Source organism: Oncorhynchus nerka, linkage group LG7, assembly GCF_034236695.1.
Source record: "Oncorhynchus nerka isolate Pitt River linkage group LG7, Oner_Uvic_2.0, whole genome shotgun sequence".
NCBI lineage: Eukaryota > Metazoa > Chordata > Actinopteri > Salmoniformes > Salmonidae > Oncorhynchus > Oncorhynchus nerka.
In genome coordinates, this window is record NC_088402.1 from 20,106,086 (window position 1) to 20,131,697 (window position 25,612).

The window sequence follows — 25,612 nt, forward strand, 5'->3', positions numbered from 1 at the left end:
ACTCTATTCCCTATGTAGTGGATAACCCTATTCCCTATGTAGTGGTTAATTCTATTCCCTATGTAGTGGATAACACTATTCCCTATGTAGTGGTTAACTATTCGCTATGTAGTGGATAACCCTATTCCCTACATCTCAAATAGCACCCTATTGCCTATGTAGTGGATAACCCTATTCCCTATGTAGTGGATAACCCTATTCCCTATGTAGTGGATTTTTATTTACTTATTTTATTTTACCTTTATTTAACTAGGCAAACCAGTTAAGAACAAATTATTATTTTCAACGACAGCCTAGGAACAGTGGGTTAACTGCCTGTTCAGGGGCAGAACGACAGATTTGTACCTTGTCAGCTCGGGGATTTGAACTTGCAACCTTCTGGTTACTAGTCAAACGCTCTAACCACTAGGCTACTCTGGATAACCCTATCCCCTATGTAGTGGTTAACCCTATTCCCTATGTAGTGGATAATCCTATTCACTATGTAGTGGATAACCCTATTCCCTATGTAGTGGTTAACCCTATCCCCTATGTAGTAGTTAACCCTATTCCCTATGTAGTGGTTAGCCCTATCCCCTATGTAGTGGTTAACCCTATTCCCTATGTAGTGGATAATCCTATTCACTATGTAGTGGATAACCCTATTCCCTTTGTAGTGGATAACCCTATCCCCTATGTAGTGGTTAACCCTAGTCCCTATGTAGTGGATAACCCTATTCCCTATGTAGTGGATAACTTGTCAAAAGTAATGCACTACATAGGGAAAGAGGTGCAATTTGGGACAAGCCCCATGTCAAGTCACGAGTCATTGTGTCACCACCACACCCTCACCTGCCCCCCCTACCCCCATCAACCTCCAACCTCGTAAGAAAATAGAAAACAAAGGGCTTCCTATTGCGTTCTGCAGGGGCGATTCCTCCACCACTTAAATAGGACAGGGGCTCTATGCACCATGGGAACCTCCCTGTGTTTGGACTCTTTTGTACCTGTGAATGATCAGAGAGAAGGGACTTTTGGGGGGAGGGGTGGGGGCAATGTGGGGTTGGGGGGTGGATGTGGTGCCTGTGTTTGGCTCCAGACTACTCCCCTCCCTCCCCATCGCCGCCCTTCCTCCTCCCCCCTACAGGAGACAGGATAGTAAGAGGTACTGACCCCCCTACAGGACACAGGCTAGTAAGAGGTAGTGTCCCCCTTACAGGAAACAGGTTAGTAAGGGGTAGTGTCCCCTCCCCCTACAGGAGACAGGCTAGCAAGAGGTACTGACCCCCCCTACAGGACACAGGCTAGTAAGAGGCAGTGTCCCCCCTACAGGAGACAGGCTAGTAAGAGGTAGTGTCCCCCTTACAGGAAACAGGTTAGTAAGGGGTAGTGTCCCCCCCTACAGGAGATAGGTTAGTAAGAGGTAGTGACCCCCCTTATGTCTGGTGTACACTACACAACTTTCAAAATCCTAACATCACTGGGCCTCTCACATTAAATTACCCATCTTTCCATTCGTTTTTTGTCCTGCCAACGTAGTGATGCGCACACTAAATTATGTGATACAGATGGGGGTCATCCACTACAAGATGATGTGATTAGATTGTTAACGTAGCTAGAACGAGCTGTGGCTCAAAGCAGCCTCATAAATCCTTTCAAATATCTAGCCAACATTTTGAATTGAATAACATTGCTTGTGAACTTGTAACGATTTGACACTTTGGCTTTGGTTAAAGGCAAGTACAAACACATGGCGAGCTCTCATTGGCGAGCTCTCATTGGCGAGCTCTCATTGGCGAGCTCTCATTGGCTATTGCTGATCACCATTCTCAAAACTTGTCGTTACAGATCTCACACTACAAGAGCATTGTAGATTTTGTGCCAATAAAATCAAACATATTAGAAAATATCGGGACTTCTGGGACTGCTCAAACTGGATCGGTAGCCCTCAGATTGCGTCACATTAAACGAGCGTCAGTGAAGGCCTCGCGCCCCGAGCAACGACATGGGGATTTGTCTCCGATCTCAAAAAAGTGTCTTTCTTTCAGGGCCAAAATCGTGTAGTGTACGCCCGGCTTTATAACGAGCTAAAAATGAATTTATAATGTCCCCCCTCCCCTACTTCCTTCATATCATTTATGTCATATGTTTTTCCAGCTGTGGGAGCCACAGCAGTGTACCCCATAGACCTAGTGAAGACCAGGATGCAGAACCAGAGGACCACAGGCTCCCTGGTGGAAGAGCTCATGTACAAGAACAGCTTGGACTGTTTCAAGAAGGTGCTGCGTTACGAAGGCTTCTTCGGCCTCTATAGAGGTCAGTACCAGACGAGATGTGTCCCAAATGGCACCCTATTCCCTACATAGTACTCTGCTTTTGGCCTGAGTAGTTCACTATATAGGTATATAGCGACAGGCTAATGGGTAGAGGGAGGTACAGATTTAGGGTCAGTTTACCCTCCTCTAATCCCAACTTTAACTGTAACCTGGAACAACACAAATCTGACCATAGATTAGCGTCTAGCTGTGACTTCATATCACTCCATCACAACAACAGATGGGGTTTACAGGTTTGGGAGGGGAGAGAGGACGAGGAGAGGTGGGCGGGTTTGAGTTCACCTTCCCTCTGACCTGACTTCTTTGAAGTGATTAAAGGTAGTCTCGGGAGTTTTTGGGAGGACAATGCACGGCCACATACCAGCAGAGCTCTGTCACAATGGTAGAGTGTGACTGCCCCTGCGAGACTTCAACTGGCATTCATTTAATAAGTACCTGCACTCAGGGAGCGGGGGGTGGTTCTCAAACAACACACACTATATCGGAATTCTCAGGATTATGATTGACAGGCGAGTTCTCCCGTGAGGGTTCTATGAGGAAGTGGGAAGTCTTAGTGTCTGTCACAGGACACCAAGCCTTTAGAGAGGTCTCTGACATTATAGACACAGTCAGACAGACCTGGCTCCGCCGCACAGGTACAGACATCAGTAGTGGGTTCCAAATGGCATCCTATTCTCTTTATAGTGCACCACTTTTGACCAGGGCCCATAGGACCCATGGTAGTGCACTATGAATAGAGGGCCATATGGAACACATCCCTTGTGACAAAAAACATCCAACGGTGCAGATCAATTTGAATGGCTGTCTGGAGTCTGGAGATATGGTACATTACAATCTGAAAACATACTGAACTATACAATCTGAAAACATACTGAACTATACAATCTGAAAACATACTGAACTATACAATCTGAAAACACACTGAACTATACAATCTGAAAACATACTGAACTATACAATCTGAAAACATACTGAACTATACAATCTGAAAACATACTGAACTATACAATCTGAAAACACACTGAACTATACAATCTGAAAACATACTGAACTATACAATCTGAAAACATACTGAACTATACAATCTGAAAACATACTGAACTATACAATCTGAAAACACACTGAACTATACAATCTGAAAACACACTGAACTATACAATCTGAAAACATACTGAACTATACAATCTGAAAACATACTGAACTATACAATCTGAAAACATACTGAACTATACAATCTGAAAACACACTGAACTATACAATCTGAAAACACACTGAACTATACAATCTGAAAACACACTGAACTATACAATCTGAAAACACACTGAACTATACAATCTGAAAACACACTGAACTATACAATCTGAAAACACACTGAACTATACAATCTGAAAACACACTGAACTATACAATCTGAAAACACACTGAACTATACAATCTGAAAACATACTGAACTATACAATCTGAAAACATACTGAACTATACAATCTGAAAACACACTGAACTATACAATCTGAAAACACACTGAACTATACAATCTCAAAACACACTGAACTATACAATCTGAAAACACACTCAACTATACAATCTGAAAACACACTGAACTATACAATCTGAAAACACACTGAACTATACAATCTGAAAACACACTGAACTATACAATCTGAAAACACACTCAACTATACAATCTGAAAACACACTGAACTATACAATCTGAAAACACACTCAACTATACAATCTGAAAACACACTGAACTATACAATCTGAAAACACACTGAACTATACAATCTCAAAACACACTGAACTATACAATCTCAAAACACACTGAACTTTAAAAGAGAAATTCCAAAATAAACTTTCTGAAATTCTCTTGAAACTCACACATTTTATTCACAATTCCCTCATTAACATTGATCTACTGTGTAGTAATGCTGGTTATGTTATATTAGCCACTGAGGAGAGTGTCATAAGCCAACTGTATCTAATGTAATGAAGCTGAGCATTTCCCTCTCCTCCTGTTCCCCTTACTGAATGAGCTGTGCATTAGAATGGAACACACACGCACTGCAAACACTAGGATGATGTCACGGTCTCTAGACAGGAACCCTTGCGTAAACAACACAGCAGCATGAGAAAACAATAAGCGTCTCTGTGAGTCGCTATGCGTAAACTGTGAGTCGCTATGCGCCATTTAATAAAAAATGACTTGTGTGTGGTTCTCTGCCTGAGCCCTTCCACAAAAACAACTAACACTCCTGTTTCTGTTTGTCCCAGCCCAGATGAAGATAATCATATGTTTGTGCTCCTGTGTCTGTTTCTGACTCTGTGTGGCCTGTTTTGGGCCCTGCGTTCACTACCCCCCTTCACACCCTCCACTATTAACTTTGTTTGTTACTTTAGGGACGGGGGGAGGGAGGAAGATGGGGGTTAGTAAAGAGGGGGGTCCATCCATCGCACTCAAATCAGATTATTTTGTTTATTTTTATCCGGCTGGAAGTCTTTGCGTTGTAATTGAGGGCTGTGTAAACTTTGGTTCGTGTTTTCTGTCTTTTTTTCTATTCTGGGAAGGAGCTACTAGGTGATGTTTCTTTCACTTTGTCAGTCTGTTACCCTGATGCCTCCACACCACATCAATAATGTTCATTAGTGTCTGGGGATCAGGCAGAATTGGATTCATCAGGGTATGTGTTTAATGTGGAGGGTGTGTGTGTGTGCGTGTGTCTGTATTGTACTTCCTTGGCCCTTCTCTTTTCTAATCATGTTGTGTCCTAATGATAGGTCTGGTACCACAGCTACTGGGCGTGGCCCCGGAGAAAGCCATAAAGCTGACAGTAAGTGCCTTGTTTTTCCACATGGAGACCAGTCAGGCCCCAGTTTCAGGCCCCAGTTTCAGGCCCCAGTCACCACGGAGCCCCTCACTGGGCCCTAGTTTAACATTTACCTCTAGTTTTAGTTTAATGTACAGTACAGATTTTATGTGCACACTCACACACGCACGCACGCACTCACACACACATGCAGGCACAGACATACATACAAATACACACAGTGTGTGTGTCTGACTCTCTCTGTGTGTGTCTCATGTTTAGTGTTCTCGCCACAGGTCAATGACTTTATCAGAGGGAAGACCAGACAGAAGGATGGATCAATCCCTGTACCTGCTGAGATCCTGGCTGGTGCATGTGTGAGTATCATCTCATTGATCAGCCTCCATCCACATAGAAGCTAACTAGACAGGCACGTTTTACCTGTTGCAGGTTTAGGCCCACTGGAGGATGACATTCACGTCTTGCACCACCAACTGACCTGAGATCAGGTGTTTCTAAACTGGACGACACACAGACGGAGACAGACAGGGCTGTTACCTGAGAGACTTCCCCCCCACCTCGACCCCACTACCCCCACCCTGTGTTTGATCAGTGAGCTGTCACCCCCACCCCATCCCTTTAGTTCTACCTGACCCTATAGCACCCCCCACCCCATCCCTTTAGTTCTACCTGAACCTATAGCACCCCCCCAACCAATGAATAGAGGCCTTTCACCAGGGAGCTGTTTGATGCTGATCACTAAAGCAGAATATTTAGGGTACACAAGTCATTATGTGTACCTACATACTTGCCATGTGCATGCAAGCGACTACAACTCAATTAAGGTTATGAATGAATGTTTTGAGGAGGTTTATTTGGAGAGATTTTGAAATGAGAGACGATTGGATGGAAATTGTGTGTCGCAAATAAAACATGTCGAGTGGAATGTTGAAGATAAAAAGGACAGCTTATTTTTTAAATCTTGAGTGTTGGAAAAAAGGTTGTTGTATACATGCTGTACGTTCAGGCCAGAGTAGAGGGACGTAGTGTATGTGGACTGGAATGAGGACGGATGGATTTTACCTCTTTATCATTGTGAGCTGATCTGACAGTTCCTTTCATCCTGTCCCTGCTTCTGGTGTTAGTGCTGGATAGTCCTCTCCTGTTATCACTCACTCACACACCCCAGCGCACACACACACACACACACACACACACACACCCCAGCGCACACACACACACCCCAGCGCACACGCACACACACACACACCCCAGCGCACACGCACACACACACACACACACACACACACACACACACACACACACACACACACACACACACACACACACACACACACACACACACACACACACACACACACACCCCAGCGCACACGCACACACACATACACCCCAGCGCACACGCACACACACACACACACACACGCACACACACCCCAGCGCACACGCACACACACACACACACCCCAGCGCACACGCACACACACACACACCCCAGCGCACACACACACACACACACACACACACACACACACACACACACACACACACACACCCCAGCGCACACACACCCCAGCGCACACACACACACACACACACACACACACACACACACACACACACACACACACGCACACCCTGTTTAGTGGACTTCAGCCACATCACATGAAGTCTGTTTATATGATTTGGAAACTGTGAAAGTGTTGGTTTGGGCTTCGGCAACAGTCCCAGACCAGTAGTCTGACAGGACAGAAGAGAAAGAGCCTGAAGAGAGGAGGGAGGGAGGGAGAGAGTGGCGGTGGTGTAAATAACGTTTTCACAAATATTTTACTGTTAAATAGGACTGGTGAGGATCTAGACATTTTCTTATCTTCTCTTCTCCTCTCCTCTTTTCTCTCCTCTTCTCCTCTCTTCTCCTCTTTCCTACCTTCTCACCTTTCCTCTTCTCTCTTCTCTTCTTCTCTCTTCTCTCTTCTCCTCTTTCTCCTCTGTGTTCCTCTCTCTTCTCTCCTCTCTTCTCTTCTCCTCTTCTCCTCTTCTCTCATCTCTTCTCCTCTCTTCTTCTCCTCTCTTCTCCTCTCTCTCCTCTCTGTTCCTCTCTCCTCTCTTCTCCTCTCTTCTCTCCTCTCTTCTCTCCTCTCTTCTCATCTCTTCTCTCCTCTCTTCTTCTCTCTCCCCTCTTCTCCTCTCTCTCCTCTGTGTTCCTCTCTTCTCTCATCTCTTCTCTTCTCCTCTTCTCTCATCTCTTCTCCTCTCTTCTTCTCCTCTCTTCTCCTCTCTCTCCTCTCTGTTCCTCTCTTCTCCTCTCTTCTCTCCTCTCTTCTCATCTCTTCTCTCCTCTCTTCTTCTCTTTCCTCTCTTCTCCTCTGTGTTCCTCTCTTCTCTCATCTCTTCTCTTCTCCTCTTCTCTCATCTCTTCTCCTCTCTTCTTCTCCTCTCTTCTCTCCTCTCTCTCCTCTCTGTTCCTCTCTCCTCTCTTCTCCTCTCTTCTCTCCTCTCTTCTCTCCTCTCTTCTCATCTCTTCTCTCCTCTCTTCTCCTATCTTCTCCTCTCTTCTCTCCTCTCTTCTCATCTCTTCTCTCCTCTCTTCTCCTATCTTCTTCTCTCCTCAAATCCTTTCCTATCTCTTATCTTCTGTTCTTTCCATTCACCTCCTTCTCCTCACCTCCCTTTCCCCTTTCCTCGCCTTTTTTCTATGATCCTCTCAACACTTCCGATCTGTTTTCTCTGTTCACTTCTTCTACCATCTTCTCCTCATCTCCTTTGCTCTTTGCCTCTCCACTGTGCCCCCTTTCCTGCAATTTCTGCCCTTCCTTCCTTCCTTCCTTCCTTCCTTCCTTCCTTCCTTCCTTCCTTCCTTCCTTCCTTCCTTCCTTCCTTCCTTCCTTCCTTCCTTCCTTCCTTCCTTCCTTCCTTCCTTCCCCCATCCCCTCTTTTCTCCCTGCTCCCAATATTCTCCTTTCCTCCTCTCGTCCCTCTCTTCTCCTCTCTCTCCTCCTTCCTCTCTCCCCTCTCTTCTCCTCTTTCCCCACTCATGTTTCGAGTGGGGCGGCAGGGTAGCCTAGTGGTTAGAGCGTTGGACTAGTAATCGGAAGGTTGCAAGTTCAAACCCCCGAGCTGACAAGGTACAAATCTGTTGTTCTGCCCCTGAACAGGCAGTTAACCCACTGTTCCTAGGCTGTCATTGAAAATAAGAATTTGTTCTTAACTGACTTGCCTAGTTAAATAAAGGTAAAATAAAAAAATAAAAAATGTAATCTCCCTTCCTCTCTCTCCTCCTTCCTCTCTTCTCCTCTTTCCCCACTCATGTCATCTCCTTCTCCTCCTCCTCCTTCCTCTCTTCTCCTCTTTCCCCAGTCATGTCATCTCCCTTCCCCTCGTTCCTCTCTCCATCTCTTTCTCCACCTCATTGTAGCCGCAGAATATAATTAAGCTCAGTGATGGTTGCCAGATCTTAATGATTATTTGGTAAGAAAGGCATGCTCCGTTGACTGAGACGCTGCTGGCTGGCTGGATGCCTATCAGGCGGTCGTTGGCCCTCATTTGAGGTCTTGGTTACTCAAAATACACACTGGGCCAATGTCAAGAGCACAGAAAGCAACAGGAGGAAGGGGGAGAGAGAGATGATCTATTTCACTTGCTTTGGCAATATATACATATGTTTCTCATGCCAATAAAGCCCCTTAAATTGAAATTGAGAGAGAGAGAGAAAGAGGGAGAGAGAGAGAGAAAGAGGGAGAGAGGGAATACAGTGTTGCTTTGTTAGTTTTCACTGTAGCAATTATTCAGTGTAAATCTATTCAGTTAGGTTGTTAAGCCTTTGTAATGGTTTGTTATTCGGCTCCGTTTCGAGTGCTAAAAACATTTATCACAACGTTTAACACTCACATGAGAACATAAACACACACACACACATAAATTCATGCTATCTTGTGTAATCCCCATTTGAGCATTCTCTTGGCACCTATGAAAGTGTGAGTGATTATTAATGGAGGGTGGCTAATGTTTGCTAACTTGCGCTAAGCTATTGTATGCCTTTGAAAAGTAAACTGTTAGCTGTTAGCCCCAGGGTGTGTGTGTGTGTGTGTGTGTTGGTATGTGTGTGTGCGTATACATGCCCACATGTGTGTGTGTGTGTGTGTGGAGTTGCTGTCAATTCTGCGGTCTAGTCCCCTCATCTCTCAGTGCTGGAGCGTGTCTGAGGTGCTGACTCTCAAAACTCCTAAAGGGATCACCTTGCCTTGTAATTACCTGGAAATTATCAGAGCGCCACCGACTGTGTCACTCTGTAATCAAATCTCTCTCTCTCTGTGAATCTCACTCTCTCTCCCTCTTTGTCTGTCTCCCTCTCCCCCTTTCTCTCTCCCCGTTCTCTCTCTCTCTCTCTCTCTCTCTATCTCTTCCTTTCACTCCCATTCTCTCTCGCTCTCTCCATCTATCTTTTTCTCCCTTTCTCTCTCTCTCTGTTTCTGTCAATTAAATTTAATTCAAGGGCTTTATTGGCATGGGAAAAATATGTTAACATTGTCAAAGCAAGTGAGGTAGATAATATACAAAAGTGAAATAAACAATAAAAATTAACAGTAAACATTACACTCACAGAAGTTCCAAAAGAATAAAGACATTACAAATGTCATATTATGTCTATATATAGTGTTGTAACGATGTGCAAATGGTTAAAGTACAAAAGGGAAAATAAATAAGCAGAAATATGGGTTGTATTTACAATGGTGTTTGTTCTTCAATGGTTGAGCTTTTCTGTCTCTCTCTCTCCCTCTCACTCCCTTTCTCCCACCTCCCCCTGACAGATGTGTCTGTTCTTCTGTCTCTCTCTCTCCCTCTCACTCCCTTTCTCCCACCTCCCCCTGACAGATGTGTCTGTTCTTCTGTCTCTCTCTCTCCCTCTCACTCCCTTTCTCCCACCTCCCCCTGACAGATGTGTCTGTTCTTCTGTCTTTCAGGCCTAATTGTGCAGTGGTTTCTCTAACCTGTCTTGTTGTTTTCTGTACTTTTAATATTAAAAAATCCTCCAATTAGTGTCCAATTGATGTGAGTGAGAGCGTTGGCTGCTGAAGTGGCCCTAATTCCAGTTCATCATCTCCGTGTCCAGTGGACCTGTAATAAATGCATTGCTATTAGAGGGCCGCTGTAATCAACTATGAAAGATCATTTTCCACAGGAAGAAATAGTTATACCGTTGTAGCTGTGAGACGTTAGAATTAAGAACCGGCCTCCTGCTATTCACTGCCCTCATTAAGGGCTGGAAGGGAAGTGTGGGTCGGTTCTGCTCCACTCTATTTAAAGTTCTGGAAGGGAAGGGTGGGTCGGTTCTGCTCCACCCTATTTAAAGTTCTGGAAGGGAAGTGTGGGTCGGTTCTGCTCCACTCTATTTAAAGTTCTGGAAGGGAAGTGTGGGTCGGTTCTGCTCCACTCTATTTAAAGTTCTGGAAGGGAAGTGTGGGTCGGTTCTGCTCCACTCTATTTAAAGTTCTGGAAGGGAAGTGTGGGTCGGTTCTGCTCCACTCTATTTAAAGTTCTGGAAGGGAAGTGTGGGTCGGTTCTGCTCCACTCTATTTAAAGTTCTGGAAGGGAAGTGTGGGTCGGTTCTGCTCCACTCTATTTAAAGTTCTGGAAGGGAAGTGTGGGTCGGTTCTGCTCCACTCTATTTAAAGTTCTGGAAGGGAAGTGTGGGTCGGTTCTGCTCCACTCTATTTAAAGTTCTGGAAGGGAAGTGTGGGTCGGTTCTGCTCCACTCTATTTAAAGTTCTGGAAGGGAAGTGTGGGTCGGTTCTGCTCCACTCTATTTAAAGTTTTAATACCTTCAATGAGACGATTATGATCTCTTCCTCGAAATATGGAAATGCTTACTTACGAATTCTAGGGAGGCTGTTAAAAAACGCACAGGGTTGCAGATTCAGATTGGGGCCCTCATTTGATGGCTTTCCCGTAAGATAGACGACACAAAATTCAACATTCATATTCCACAGCAATGAGGGCGGAGAAAGAACAACAACAAACAGTACAGGCCCTTTTTAATGGCGGGGAAGGGCTCCATGGAAACAGATTTCTATCTAATTGCACTGTGCCGCTTTCTGTGCAGCCACAGTATCCAGGGGCAACTAGGAAGAGAGAAAGACCGGGAGAGAGAGACAGAGAGAGCGAGGCAGAGGCCGAGAGAGAGTTCCAGAATGGTTGCCACCTTCCCGGCTAACTACGTCCCGGCTCTCCCTCTCCGTGCCGAGATGCAGTTAGCTATAAACACAGTTTTAAATGCCGCTGCTGCACCACACACACAGCTCTAGATACCGTAGCTGTAGCATAAGAAACAGGCCGCCTGAAAGCTCTCTGAGAGGAACCTGTCTGGGCCTGTGATCTCCGGCACCAAGTACAAGGTTGGAGCGTTGTTAAGACAGAACCCCTCAGGCAGGGTAGAACTGAATAAGGACTGTTTAGAGACTAGAGACAGACTTAGCAGCCTGTCTACAGTGAACATCTATCACTGACAGACCTGGGAGCCTGTCTACAGTGAACATCTGTCACTGACAGACCTAGCAGCCTGTCTACAGTGAACATCTATCACTGACAGACCTGGGAGCCTGTCTACAGTGAACATCTGTCACTGACAGACCTGGGAGCCTGTCTACAGTGAACATCTATCACTGACAGACCTGGGAGCCTGTCTACAGTGAACATCTATCACTGACAGACCTGGGAGCCTGTCTACAGTGAACATCTGTCACTGACAGACCTAGCAGCCTGTCTACAGTGAACATATGTCACTGACAGACCTGTGAGGTGCCTATCAGGGCGCCATCAGTGTATGCACCTAGCTACAGTGGTCACTTACAGCCCATTGTGTGTGCGATACTATTGGCAAAAAGATTAATAAAACACTTATCTAATACTGTAAATCCTTTCCCCACTGTGTGTGTGTGTGTGTGTGTGTGTGTGTGTGTGTGTGTCGTCCAGGCGGGTGGATCTCAGGTGATCTTTACCAACCCTCTGGAGATCGTGAAGATCCGCCTGCAGGTGGCTGGAGAGATCACCACCGGCCCCCGCGTCAGCGCCATATCTGTCATCAAGGACTTGGGCTTCTTTGGCCTCTATAAGGTAGATCCTTCTGTACACCTAGGACTGAATTCAAAGACAGGGACAATTAGGACACAGCTGTACTTAACCCCTCAGCTACAATAGCAGCTGAATCAGGTAGAGATTGCTAGTGAGGGCCTATGAGGGACTGTGGACTGTAGGGCCCCCCAGGGCCAGGTAGCAGGGAGCATGGCTGAGATTGACATATAAACAACGTAAGCTAACTTTGTAACAATGGCCAGGGTAATAATGGACTGAATACCATTGACTCAGGTAGGTAGAGGGGCTCTGCATTTTGTCTTCAAGGGACTGTTGGACGGGGATTTCAGATCTGGCAGGTGCTATTATTGGCTTTATTTTAGAACTATGGTGGGTCATTCTCATTATGGAGAGGTTGGTTTTTAGAAGGGCACCGATGACCAGTGTCGTTGATCCATGAAGCATTTTAGAGAGTTCTGATTTTGTCTTTTATCTCTCATTAAAGCTGTGGGTGTTAAAACTTCTTTGGGTTTGATTTAAATGACAGCTCAAGGTTACTTCATCCAGAGCCTGCAGATTCTAACCCTTTCTCTTTTCTTAGCAAAGTTTCAGTTCTATGTCTTCCCAGGTTCGTCCCATGTTAGTCTTTTGTGTTTGTCAATCAGTGTGTGTGTGTGTGTGTGAGAGAGAGAGTGCTGAACCTGATGCCTCCACTTGTATGTGTTTGTCCGTGTGTGTGTGCCCGTGTGTGTGTCTGTGTGTGTGTGTGTGTCTGTGTGTGCGTGTGTCTACAGTATGTCTGCTCCGTCGTATGTATGAGAATGCTGAATCCGGTATGACGGTAGTGGTGCCTCCCCTGTCTCCCTCTGTGTCTCCTGTCCTCCTGCTGAGACAATGTGCATTGAGAGAGAAGCAGGAGGGCCGGGAGGGCCCAGACAGGCTCCAGCCTGTGAGTCCCAGACGGGTTGGCTCCTCAGGGCTGTGCCCAGGCACAGAGCACCCTTTGTCAGGCTAATTACCCTGCCCCTCAGCCTCTCTTTCTGCCTCTCCCTGCTACCTACCTCCGCTCTGCTGCTGGAGGAACTGACTGGCTGATGCGCTAGTGCCACCACTGTTCACAGTGAGAACTCCAACTATGATTCTATCACATGTATGCTGTGTCTGCAGTGCAGTATTTATCAAGACAAACCTATTCACTCATATAAACACATACTTGTATGTACTCCAGTACTCACAGTACTCACAGTCAATCATACTTTATGCACCATGCACAATCCCTCTTTCAAAGCCATAAACAGAAGGAGACACACATATTTTGTCAGCCTACACCAGGGTAGGCAATCCGCCTCAGGGCGATTTTTAACAGAGCGGAGACACGATCACATTTCTTGTTTTATTCTCTCTCTTTTTTTATTCCTAAATTACACCATTTTTTTGCTGAATTTCTGTTGATCTTTTTTTTACAAAAAAATGAAAATCCTTTTGTTATTATAATTTCTTCACTAAAAAACTTTGGTGGGCAGGCTTGCAGGCTAGTTTTGACCCTCCTGCCGCCTGTTGTGACCCCTGGCCTACACCTCCATGTATTTAAACAGGTCAGTCTCACCTCCATGTATTTAAACAGGTCAGTCTCATCTCCATGTATTTAAACAGGTCAGTCTCACCTCCATGTATTTAAACAGGTCAGTCTCATCTCCATGTATTTAAACAGGTCAGCCTCACCTCCATGTATTTAAACATGTCAGTCTCACCTCCATGTATTTAAACAGGTCAGTCTCACCTCCATGTATTTAAACAGGTCAGTCTCACCTCCATGTATTTAAACAGGTCAGTCTCACCTCCATGTATTTAAACAGGTCAGTCTCACCTCCATGTATTTAAACAGGTCAGTCTCACCTCCATGTATTTAAACAGGTCAGTCTCACCTCCATGTATTTAAACAGGTCAGTCTCACCTCCATGTATTTAAACAGGTCAGTCTCACCTCCATGTATTTAAACAGGTCAGTCAGTCTCACCTCCATGTATTTAAACAGGTCAGTCTCACCTCCATGTATTTAAACAGGTCAGTCTCACCTCCATGTATTTAAACAGGTCAGTCTCACCTCCATGTATTTAAACAGGTCAGTCTCACCTCCATGTATTTAAACAGGTCAGTCTCACCTCCATGTATTTAAACAGGTCAGTCTCACCTCCATGTATTTAAACAGGTCAGTCTCACCTCCATGTATTTAAACATGTCTCACCTCCATGTATTTAAACAGGTCAGTCTCACCTCCATGTATTTAAACAGGTCAGTCTCACCTCCATGTATTTAAACAGGTCAGTCTCACCTCCATGTATTTAAACAGGTCAGTCTCACCTCCATGTATTTAAACAGGTCAGTCTCACCTCCATGTATTTAAAAGGTCAGTCTCACCTCCATGTATTTAAACAGGTCAGTCTCACCTCCATGTATTTAAACAGGTCAGTCTCACCTCCATGTATTTAAACAGGTCAGTCTCACCTCCATGTATTTAAACAGGTCAGTCTCACCTCCATGTATTTAAACAGGTCAGTCTCACCTCCATGTATTTAAACAGGTCAGTCTCACCTCCATGTATTTAAACAGGTCAGTCTCACCTCCATGTATTTAAACAGGTCAGTCTCACCTCCATGTATTTAAACAGGTCAGTCTCACCTCCATGTATTTAAACAGGTCAGTCTCACCTCCATGTATTTAAACAGGTCAGTCTCACCTCCATGTATTTAAACAGGTCAGTCTCACCTCCATGTATTTAAACAGGTCAGTCTCACCTCCATGTATTTAAACAGGTCAGTCTCACCTCCATGTATTTAAACAGGTCAGTCTCACCTCCATGTATTTAAACAGGTCAGTCTCACCTCCATGTATTTAAACAGGTCAGTCTCACCTCCATGTATTTAAACAGGTCAGTCTCACCTCCATGTATTTAAACAGGTCAGTCTCACCTCCATGTATTTAAACAGGTCAGTCTCACCTCCATGTATTTAAACAGGTCAGTCTCACCTCCATGTATTTAAACAGGTCAGTCTCACCTCCATGTATTTAAACAGGTCAGTCTCACCTCCATGTATTTAAACAGGTCAGTCTCACCTCCATGTATTTAAACAGGTCAGTCTCACCTCCATGTATTTAAACAGGTCAGTCTCACCTCCATGTATTTAAACAGTCTCACCTCCATGTATTTAAACAGGTCAGTCCATGTATTTAAACAGGTCAGTCTCACCTCCATGTATTTAAACAGTCAGTCAGTCTCACCTCCAGGTCAGTCTCACCTCCATGTATTTAAACAGGTCAGTCTCACCTCCATGTATTTAAACAGGTCAGTCTCACCTCCATGTATTTAAACAGGTCAGTCTCACCTCCATGTATTTAAACAGGTCAGTCTCACCTCCATGTATTTAAACAGGTCAGTCTCACCTCCATGTATTTAAACAGGTCAGTCTCACCTCCATGTATTTAAACAGGTCAGTCTCACCTCCTCCATGTATTTAAACAGGTCAGTCTCACCTCCATGTATTTAAACAGGTCAGTCTCACCTCCATGTATTTAAACAGGTCAGTCTCACCTCCATGTATTTAAACAGGTCAGTCTCACCTCCATGTATTTAAACAGGTCAGTCTCACCTCCATGTATTTAAACAGGTCAGTCTCATCTCCATGTATTTAAACAGGTCAGTCTCACCTCCATGTATTTAAACAGGTCAGTCTCACCTCCATGTATTTAAACAGGTCAGTCTCACCTCCATGTATTTAAACAGGTCAGTCTCACCTCCATGTATTTAAACAGGTCAGTCTCACCTCCATGTATTTAAACAGGTCAGTCTCACCTCCATGTATTTAAACAGGTCAGTCTCACCTCCATGTATTTAAACAGGTCAGTCTCACCTCCATGTATTTAAACAGGTCAGTCTCACCTCCATGTATTTAAACAGGTCAGTCTCACCTCCATGTATTTAAACAGGTCAGTCTCACCTCCATGTATTTAAACAGGTCAGTCTCTCCATGTATTTAAACAGGTCAGTCCATCCATGTATTTAAACAGGTCAGTCTCACCTCCATGTATTTAAACAGGTCAGTCTCACCTCCATGTATTTAAACAGGTCAGTCTCACCTCCATGTATTTAAACAGGTCAGTCTCACCTCCATGTATTTAAACAGGTCAGTCTCACCTCCATTTGTATTTCCATGTATTTAAACAGGTCAGTCTCACCTCCATGTATTTAAACAGGTCAGTCTCACCTCCATGTATTTAAACAGGTCAGTCTCATCTCCATGTATTTAAACAGGTCAGCTTCACCTCCATGTATTTAAACAGGTCAGTCTCACCTCCATGTATCTAAACAGGTCAGTCTCACCTCCATGTATTTAAACAGGTCAGTCTCACCTCCATATATTTTAACAGGGCAGTCTCACCTCCATGTATTTAAACAGGTCAGTCTCACCTCCATATATTTAAACAGGTCAGTCTCACCTCCATGTATTTAAACAGGTCAGTCTCACCTCCATGTATTTAAACAGGTCAGTCTCACCTCCATGTATTTAAACAGGTCAGTCTCACCTCCATGTATTTAAACAGGTCAGTCTCACCTCCATGTATTTAAACAGGTCAGTCTCACCTCCATGTATTTAAACAGGTCAGTCTCACCTCCATGTATTTAAACAGGTCAGTCTCACCTCCATGTATTTAAACAGTACTAGGCCTGTACTGCCGTACTGTCTGTGTGTGATTGTGAACCAGGGCCTTGGCGATACTATTGGCAACTTTTCGGCACGCAGTCTGGCATGGCGGCCCAGGGCAGGGCAGGGCAGGTAGGGTAGGGGATGGCAGGCAGGACAGGGCAGGCAGGGTAGGGGATGGCAGGCAGGACAGGGTAGGGGCTGGCAGGCAGGACAGGGCAGGCAGGACAGGGCAGGCAGGGTAGGGGATGGCAGGCAGGACAGGATAGGGCAGGGCAGTCGATGGCAGGCAGGACAGGACAGGACAGGGCAGGGGATGGCAGGCAGGGCAGGGCAGGGGATGGCAGGCAGGACAGGGCAGGCAGGACAGAACAGGGCAGGGGATGGCAGGCAGGGTAGGGGATGGCAGGCAGGACAGGACAGGGCAGGGCAGGCAGGACAGGACAGGGCATGGCAGGCAGGACAGGGCAGGGGATGGCAGGCAGGACAGGGCAGGCAGGACAGGACAGGGCAGGACAGGACAAGACAGGGCAGGCAGGACAGGACAGGGCAGGGCAGGCAGGACAGAACAGGGCAGGGGATGGCAGGCAGGGTAGGGGATGGCAGGCAGGACAGGGCAGGCAGGACAGGACAGGACAGGGCAGGCAGGACAGGGCAGGGGATGGCAGGCAGGGCAGGGGATGGCAGGCAGGCAGGACAGGACAGGACAGGGCAGGGGAGGGGAGAAAGAAGCAAAGCACTTGAGGAAAGATGAGATACCATACAGTAAGGTATCTGTGTACGCTGTGGATGAGTGGTAGGATTAACCCCAGCAGTTAAATGAAGCCTGTTTTTATAGGATAACTTTTCCTGGTCCCAAATGGCAGCCAATTCCCTGTATAGTGCCAATAGGGTGCCATTTGGGATCCAACCTTGGCTTTAAACTGCTCTGTTGAAGGGAGGGCCGTCGTTTTCTCTTCCCCTTCCCCAACCTCACCTGGATGGCAGCCAAGGAGGGGAATAAGATGAAACGTAATCTGGTTGAAGATATGGCTTTCTTTACGGTGATGGAGAGAGGCAATCTTCCTCCTCTTTCCCTGATCTCTCGTCTTTCACTCTCCACTCTCTCCTCTCTCTCTCCCTATCCCCTCCCTCTCTCTCTCTATTATCCCCTCCCTCTCTCTCTCTATCTCTCTTCCTATCCCTCTCCCTCCCTCTCTCTCTATCCTTCTCCCTCCCTCTCTCTTTATCCCTCGTTCTCCCTCTCTCTATCCATCTCCCTCCCTCTCTCGCTCTCTCTCTCTCTATCCCTCTCCCTCCCTCTCTCTATATCCCTCTCTCTATCTCTCTCTCTCGCCTCATGTATATAAACTGGCAGCCAAATGGAGATGAGAAGTGAGGAGAGGTGATGAGTTGTAGTGTAGGGCCTAGAGTTTTCACTGGACATGTCATATGGTCAGAGTACACCTCCCTCCCTCCCTTCCTCCCTCCCTCCCTCCATCTCTCCCTGTCACTCCCTGCCTCCATCTCTCTCCCTGTCACTCCCTGCCTCCATCTCTCCCTGTCACTCCCTCCCTCCATCTCTCCCTGTCACTCCCTCCCTCCATCTCTCTCCCTGTCCCTCTGTCCCTCCCTCCATCTCTCTCCCTGCCTCCATCTCTCCCTGTCACTCCCTCCCTCCATCTCTCTCCCTGTCCCTCCCTCCCTCTGTCCCTCCCTCCATCTCTCTCCCTGTCCCTCCCTCCATCTCTCTCCCTCCATCTCTCTCCCTGTCCCTCCCTCCCTCTATCTCTCTCCCTGTCCCTCCCTCTCTGTCCCTCCCTCTGTCCCTCCCTCCATCTCTCTCCCTGTCCCTCCCTCCCTCTGTCCCTCCCTCCATCTCTCTCCCTGTCCCTCCCTCCCTGTCCCTCCCTCCCTCTGTCCCTCCCTCCATCTCTCTCCCTGTCCCTCCCTCCGTCTCTCTCCCTGTCCCTCCCTCTCTGTCCCTCCCTCCGTCTCTCTCCCTGTCCCTCCCTCCCCCTGTCCCTCCCTCCATCTCTCTCCCTGTCCCTCCATCTCTCTCTCTCCCTCCCTTCTTGTTTCTCTGTCCTCCCCACCTCTCACCCCCCCCGCCCTCCCCTCTTTCCTCACCCATTGGTCTCTTCTTTCTCGCTGCACCATCCACAGGGAGCCAAAGCCTGTTTCCTGCGAGACATCCCCTTTTCAGCCATCTACTTCCCCTGCTATGCTCACGTCAAGACCTACATGAGTGATGAGGATGGGAGGATCGGACCGGGCAAGCTGCTGTTTTCAGGGGCCATAGCAGGTAAGATACCATACAACACTGTGGCTCAGAACCTCGTTCTTACACTCTAAGAACCTTAAAGTGTTCTTTGCTGTCCTCATAGAACACTTTTTAGTTGCAGGTAGAAGTCTTTTAGTTCCAGGTAGAAACAGTTCTACCTTTTGGAACCCTTTTTTCGAAGAGTTATTTTTTCTCTCCCTGGTTTATTTTCTGTCTGTCTCTCTCAGTCTCTCCCTTTCTCTCTCAGTCTCTCCCTTTCTCTCTCCCTTTCTCTCTCCCTTTCTCTCTCTCTCTCTCCCTTTCTCTCTCTCTCCCTTTCTGTCTCTGTCTCTGTCTCCGTCTCTGTCCGTCTCGCTCTCTCTCTCTCTCTCTCTCTCTCTCTCTCTCTCTCTCTCTGTCTCTGTCTCTGTCTCCGTCTCTGTCCGTCTCGCTCTCTCTCAGCCTATATGATAAAGAAACTGTATACATTATACACACATCCAACCATATTGGTCATTGATGATCAGAAGATGATGATTCAGATAAAAATACAATACTGTTAAAATGTTGTCACTAGCACAAGCTTAATAAGGAACCATTCTTGAGGAAGCAGAAAACCAAGCGTGGGCATTCCTGGTGGGTGGTGAGCCACCACATGGAACCCGGCCTCAGACCCAAGACCCCAGCTCCATCCCTCTAACCTCCTTCCCTCCTAGCCTCTATCCCTCTATCCTTGCCCCTCCCCATCCCTCCTTTCCTCCATTCCCCAGCCTCCACCCCTTTCTTTCCCCCATCCATCCCTCTATTCTCCATTCCTCTATCCCACCCTCCATCCATCCCTCCATTCTCCATTCCTCTATCCCACCCTCCATCCATCCCTCCATTCTCTATTCCTCTATCCCACCCTCCATCCATCCCTCCATTCTCCATTCCTCTATCCCACCCTCCATCCATCCTTCCATTCTCCATTCCCCATTCCTCTATCCCTCCCACCCTCCATCCATCCCTCCATTCTCCATTCCTCTATCCCACCCTCCATCCATCCCTCCATTCTCCATTCCTCTATCCCACCCTCCATCCATCCCTCCATTCTCCATTCCTCTATCCCTCCCTCCATTCTCCATTCCACTATCCCTCCCTCCATCCATCCCTCCATTCTCCATTCCTCTATCCCACCCTCCATCCATCCCTCCATTCTCCATTCCTCTATCCCACCCTCCATCGATCCCTCCATTCCCCATTCCTCTATCTATCCCTCCCTCCTTCCATCCCTCCATTCTCCATTCCTCTATCCCTCCCTCCATCCATCCCTCCATTCTCCATTCCTCTATCCCACCCTCCATCCATCCCTCCATTCCCCATTCCTCTATCCCTCCCTCCCACCCTCCATCCATCCCTCCATTCTCCATTCCTCTATCCCTCCCTCCATCCATCCCTCCATTCTCCATTCCTCTATCCCACCCTCCATCCATCCCTCCATTCTCCATTCCTCTATCCCACCCTCCATCCATCCCTCCATTCCACATTCCTCTATCCCTCCCTCCCTCCTTCCATCCCTCCATTCCCATTCCTCTATCCCTCCCAGCCTCCCGGCTCCAGGCCTAAGACCCCAGTAGCCACCGGCGACCGCAGGCTCCATCGTGGTCGTCCCTAATTAGAGTGCTCAGCGATTGGCTGGAGGTTGGGGTTTGGAGCTAAGCGCTGAGTGAACAGACAGAGCCCAGAGAGACCAACGGCCTGCCTGCCAACAGGGTTTTGATAGGATGGGAGACTATCCTGTGCTAACATATAGGAACTGGCAGCCTGAGCTCTGTCCCAACTGCCACCCTGTTCCCTATATAGTGCCCTACTTTTGACCATGGCCAGTAGTACTTTTGGCATTTTGGTCAAAAGTAGCGCACTATATAGGGAATAGGGTGCTTGTTGAGAGGCAGCCTGTGTGTTAGGCGTGTTAAGAGTAAAGGCGCTGAGGGAGGATGAGGAGCTGTGTAACCCTAACCCTAACCCATCAACCCATCAACAGATGTCACAATACTGGCAACCCGGAGGAAAGACAGTTTTGATCCACAGTCTTCCAGGTCTCTGTCTCCTCTTCCTGCTTAAAACTATGATCTGGAGCGAGTCTGTAGGTTGAATATTTTTATTTGAGTGGGTTTATCTTAAAGAAAACAGCGTATGTGAAGGCGAGTGCAGAAGCCAAGCCAGGGTGGTTTGGAACGTCAAAAGAAAAGGGTTAATATTTATTTTGAATCGTGAGGGATATGTCGGTCAGTGCTGTAGTTCTGCTCTTCAGCGCTGAGTGAGCAGCGATCATGGCGCTACAGTACATGGAAAAGCCATATAAATCTAAAAAGACATTCCTACTCCCAATCTCCCCCTTCCTTTTATTTTGGCAATTCCTTCGACCGGGTCCGGGAGCTAGTTTAGAAACCTGAAATGCAGTTTATGATTTTTCATTTGCTCATAGTATTTATCAATCCTTTCTATATTTACCAACGGATTAAGCTTTTTTAGCAATTAACGCTTCTTTTGTCGGCTCAAGAAATGTAACTACACACTCAGTTTGGGCTGCATTATATAGACCCCCTGATCCCAGAACACACTGCAGAGCTGGTCATCTCTCAGTTCCTCCTCCTCCTGCTCTCTCTCTGGCTGTAGAGGAATAGACTTTCTGAGGTAACTTTGAGAGGGAGATTTAAGACTCTGTTCCTGTGTTTTGAGGTGCTTCTCTGAGTCTCCTTAGCACTTTGAATGTGCTGTGAAACCAGTTGAGTTCTCCTCTCCCTCCTCTCTTCTCTCTTTCCCTCCCCTCCTCCCCTTTCTTATACACTCATCCCCCCCCTTCACTACCCTCCCCTCCCCTCCTCCCCTTTCTTCTACACTCCTCTCCCCTTCACTACCCTCCTCTCCTCCCCCTTCCTCTCCACTCCTCTCCCCTCCTGTCCTCTCCCTCCTCCCTCTCCTCTCCCCCTCCTCTCCTCCCCCTCCTCTCCTCTCCCCTCCTCTCCTCTCCCCTTCTCTCCGCTCCCCTCCCTCTCCTCTCCCCTCCTCCCCCTTCACTACCCTCCTCTCCTTCCTCTCCTCTCCACTCCTCTCCTCTCCCTTCCTCTCCCCTCCTCTGCTCTCCCCTCCTCTTCTCTCTCCCCTCCTCCCTCCTCTCCTCGCCCCTCCTCTCCTCCCCCTCCCTCTCCTCTCCTCTCCTCCCGCCTCCTCTCCTCTCCTGTCCTCTCATCTCCCGCCCTCTCATGTGAAGGATATCAGTGCAGGTGGTCTTTCCAGTTCTGTCACATTTGCAGTGAGCGAGTTGATCAGTGGTTGAATTGAATGGCTCGTTTAGTTTGAAGACGTGTAGCCTGTGTGACTAGCTGGTGAAGAGGCCGGTGATGGTAATGACTGTGCGTGGCGGTCAAAAGCAGCCATTGATGATTGATGCCATTCATGGTTGAAGTGGCTGGAGAGGGTTGCCCGCATGGGGCCCCCAGTCACCAGTCACTGGCACGTGGGACGCTTTTGTGTGTCCATCTCATTACCTCGTATTGTCTGCCCATTGCAGGAGAAAACCATGAACATTACATAGCAGAGGCAATGGAGTTTTCTAATGTATTTTTCTGATCGTACACAACTTTCTGTGGGAAGGATCAAGAGAGTAGTTTTACATATGACTGGTCCTCATTCAGATGACCAAAGGCTCAAATAAAAGTAGGATATGATGATGTTTTGAAATAAGTACAAACGTAGACAAGAGGAGTGAGATAAAAATCTCATTGAGAGTTCCAGTTTGTTTATTGGTCATACACATGATGTACACTAGTTTGGGGTCACTTAGAAATGTCCTTGTTTTTGAAAGAAAAGCACATTTTTTGTCCATTACAATAACATCAAATTGATCAGAAATATAGTGTAGACATTGTTAATGTTGTAAATGACTATTGTAGCTGGAAACGGCTGATTTTTAATGGAATATCTACATAGGCGTACAGAGGCCTATTATCAGCAACCATCATTCCTGTGTTCCAATGGCACGTTGTGTTAGCTAATCCAAGTTTAGCATTTTTATCATAAAAGGCTAATTGATCATTTGAAAACCCTTTTGCTATTATGTTAGTGCAGCTGTAAAAAGTTGTGCTTATTAAAGAGGCAATAAAACTGGCCTTCTTCAGACTAGTTGAGTATCTGAAGCATCAGCATTTGCGGGTTTGATTACAGGTTCAAAATGTCCAGAAACAAAGGACTTTCTTCTGGAACTCGTCAGTCTATTCTTGTTCTGAGAAATGAAGGCTACTCGATGTGAGAAATTGCCAAGAAACTGAAGCTCTTGTACGACACTGTGTACTACTCCCTTCGCAGAACAGCGCAAACTGACTCTAACCAGAATAGAAAGAGGAGAGGGAGGCCTCAGTGAACAACTGAGCAAGAGGACAAGTACATTAGAGTGTCTAGTTTGAGAAACAGATACCTCACAAGTCCTCAACTGGCAACTTCATTAAATAGTACCCGCAAAACACCAGTCTCCACGTCAACAGTGAGGAGGCGACTCTGGGATGCTGGCCTTCTAGGCAGAGTTCCTCTGTCCAGTGTCTGTGTTCTTGTGCCCATCTTAATCTTTTCTTTTTATTGGCCAGTCTGAGATATGGCTTTTTCTTTGCAACATTTTTCAGCTGTGCTAACATAATTGCAAAAGGGTTGTCTAATGATCAATTAGCCTTTTAAATTGATAAACTTGGATTAGCTAACACAACGTGCCATTGGAACACAGGAGTGATGGTTGCAGATAATGGGCTTTTGTACACCTATGTAGATATTCCATAACAAAATCTGCCGTTTCCAGCCACAACAGCCATTTACAACATTAATAATGTCTACACTGTATTTCGGATCAATTTGATGTTTAATGGACAAAAATGAGCTTTTCTTAAAAAAATAAGAACATTTCTAAGTGACCCCAAACTTTTGAACAGTAGTGTACATGGAGTACACAGTGCAACGGGTTAAAGTATGACCTTTGTATAACGGGTTAAAGTATGACCTTTGTATAATGGGTTCAAGTATGACCTTTGTATAATGGGTTCAAGTATGACCTTTGTATAATGGGTTCAAGTATGACCTTTGTATAACCCAACAGTAGAAACATATACATTCAGATTGACTGATGCAGGATTGATGCAGGATAACAGAACAACTACATTCACAGACAGTACTAACACCGATGCAGGATAACAGAACCACTACATTCACAGACAGTACTAACACTGATGCAGGATAACAGAACCACTACATTCACAGACAGTACTAACACTGATGCAGGATAACAGAACCACTACATTCACAGACAGTACTAACACTGATGCAGGATAACAGAACCACTACATTCACAGACAGTACTAACACTGATGCAGGATAACAGAACCACTACACTCAGAGACAACATGGAGACTGATGCAGGATAACAGAACCACTACATTCACAGACAGTACTAACACTGATGCAGGATAACAGAACCACTACATTCACAGACAGTACTAACACTGATGCAGGATAACAGAACCACTACATTCACAGACAGTACTAACACTGATGCAGGATAACAGAACCACTACACTCAGAGACAACATGGAGACTGATGCAGGATAACAGAACCACTACATTCACAGACAGTACTAACACTGATGCAGGATAACATAACCACTACATTCACAGACAATACAGAGACTGATGCAGGATAACAGAACCACTACATTCACAGACAATACGGAGACTGATGCAGGATAACAGAACAACTACATTCACAGACAACATGGAGACTGATGCAGGATAACAGAACAACTACATTCACAGACAACATGGAGACTGATGCAGGATAACAGAACCACTACATTCACAGACAATACGGAGACTGATGCAGGATAACAGAACAACTACATTCACAGACAACATGGAGACTGATGCAGGATAACAGAACAACTACATTCACAGACAACATGGAGACTGATGCAGGATAACAGAACCACTACATTCACAGACAATACGGAGACTGATGCAGGATAACAGAACAACTACATTCACAGACAACATGGAGACTGATGCAGGATAACAGAACAACTACATTCACAGACAATACGGAGACTGATGCAGGATAACAGAACAACTACATTCACAGACAATACGGAGACTGATGCAGGATAACAGAACAACTACATTCACAGACAACATGGAGACTGATGCAGGATAACAGAACCACTACATTCACAGACAACATGGAGACTGATGCAGGATAACAGAACCACTACATTCACAGACAATGCGGAGACTGATGCAGGATAACAGAGCAACTACATTCACAGACAACATGGAGACTGATGCAGGATAACAGAACCACTACATTCACAGACAGTACTAACACTGATGCAGGTACTAACACAGTACAAACACAGAACCATTACAGTGCTGACAAGTGCTGAGTGAG

General features: G+C 46.3%; 1 protein-coding gene across 1 annotated transcript in view; it reads left to right on the forward strand.

The window, feature by feature from the left end:
• LOC115120861 (electrogenic aspartate/glutamate antiporter SLC25A13, mitochondrial-like) overlaps nucleotides 1–25,612 on the forward strand; it is a 132,879-nt gene that overhangs the window by 65,349 nt on the left and 41,918 nt on the right. Inside the window, exons 11-15 of the mRNA XM_065020302.1 lie at nucleotides 2,137–2,295; nucleotides 5,091–5,143; nucleotides 5,416–5,496; nucleotides 12,110–12,250; nucleotides 19,053–19,191. Of these exons, the coding sequence (XP_064876374.1) occupies nucleotides 2,137–2,295; nucleotides 5,091–5,143; nucleotides 5,416–5,496; nucleotides 12,110–12,250; nucleotides 19,053–19,191 (573 nt within the window). The remainder of the gene's footprint in view (nucleotides 1–2,136; nucleotides 2,296–5,090; nucleotides 5,144–5,415; nucleotides 5,497–12,109; nucleotides 12,251–19,052; nucleotides 19,192–25,612) is intronic.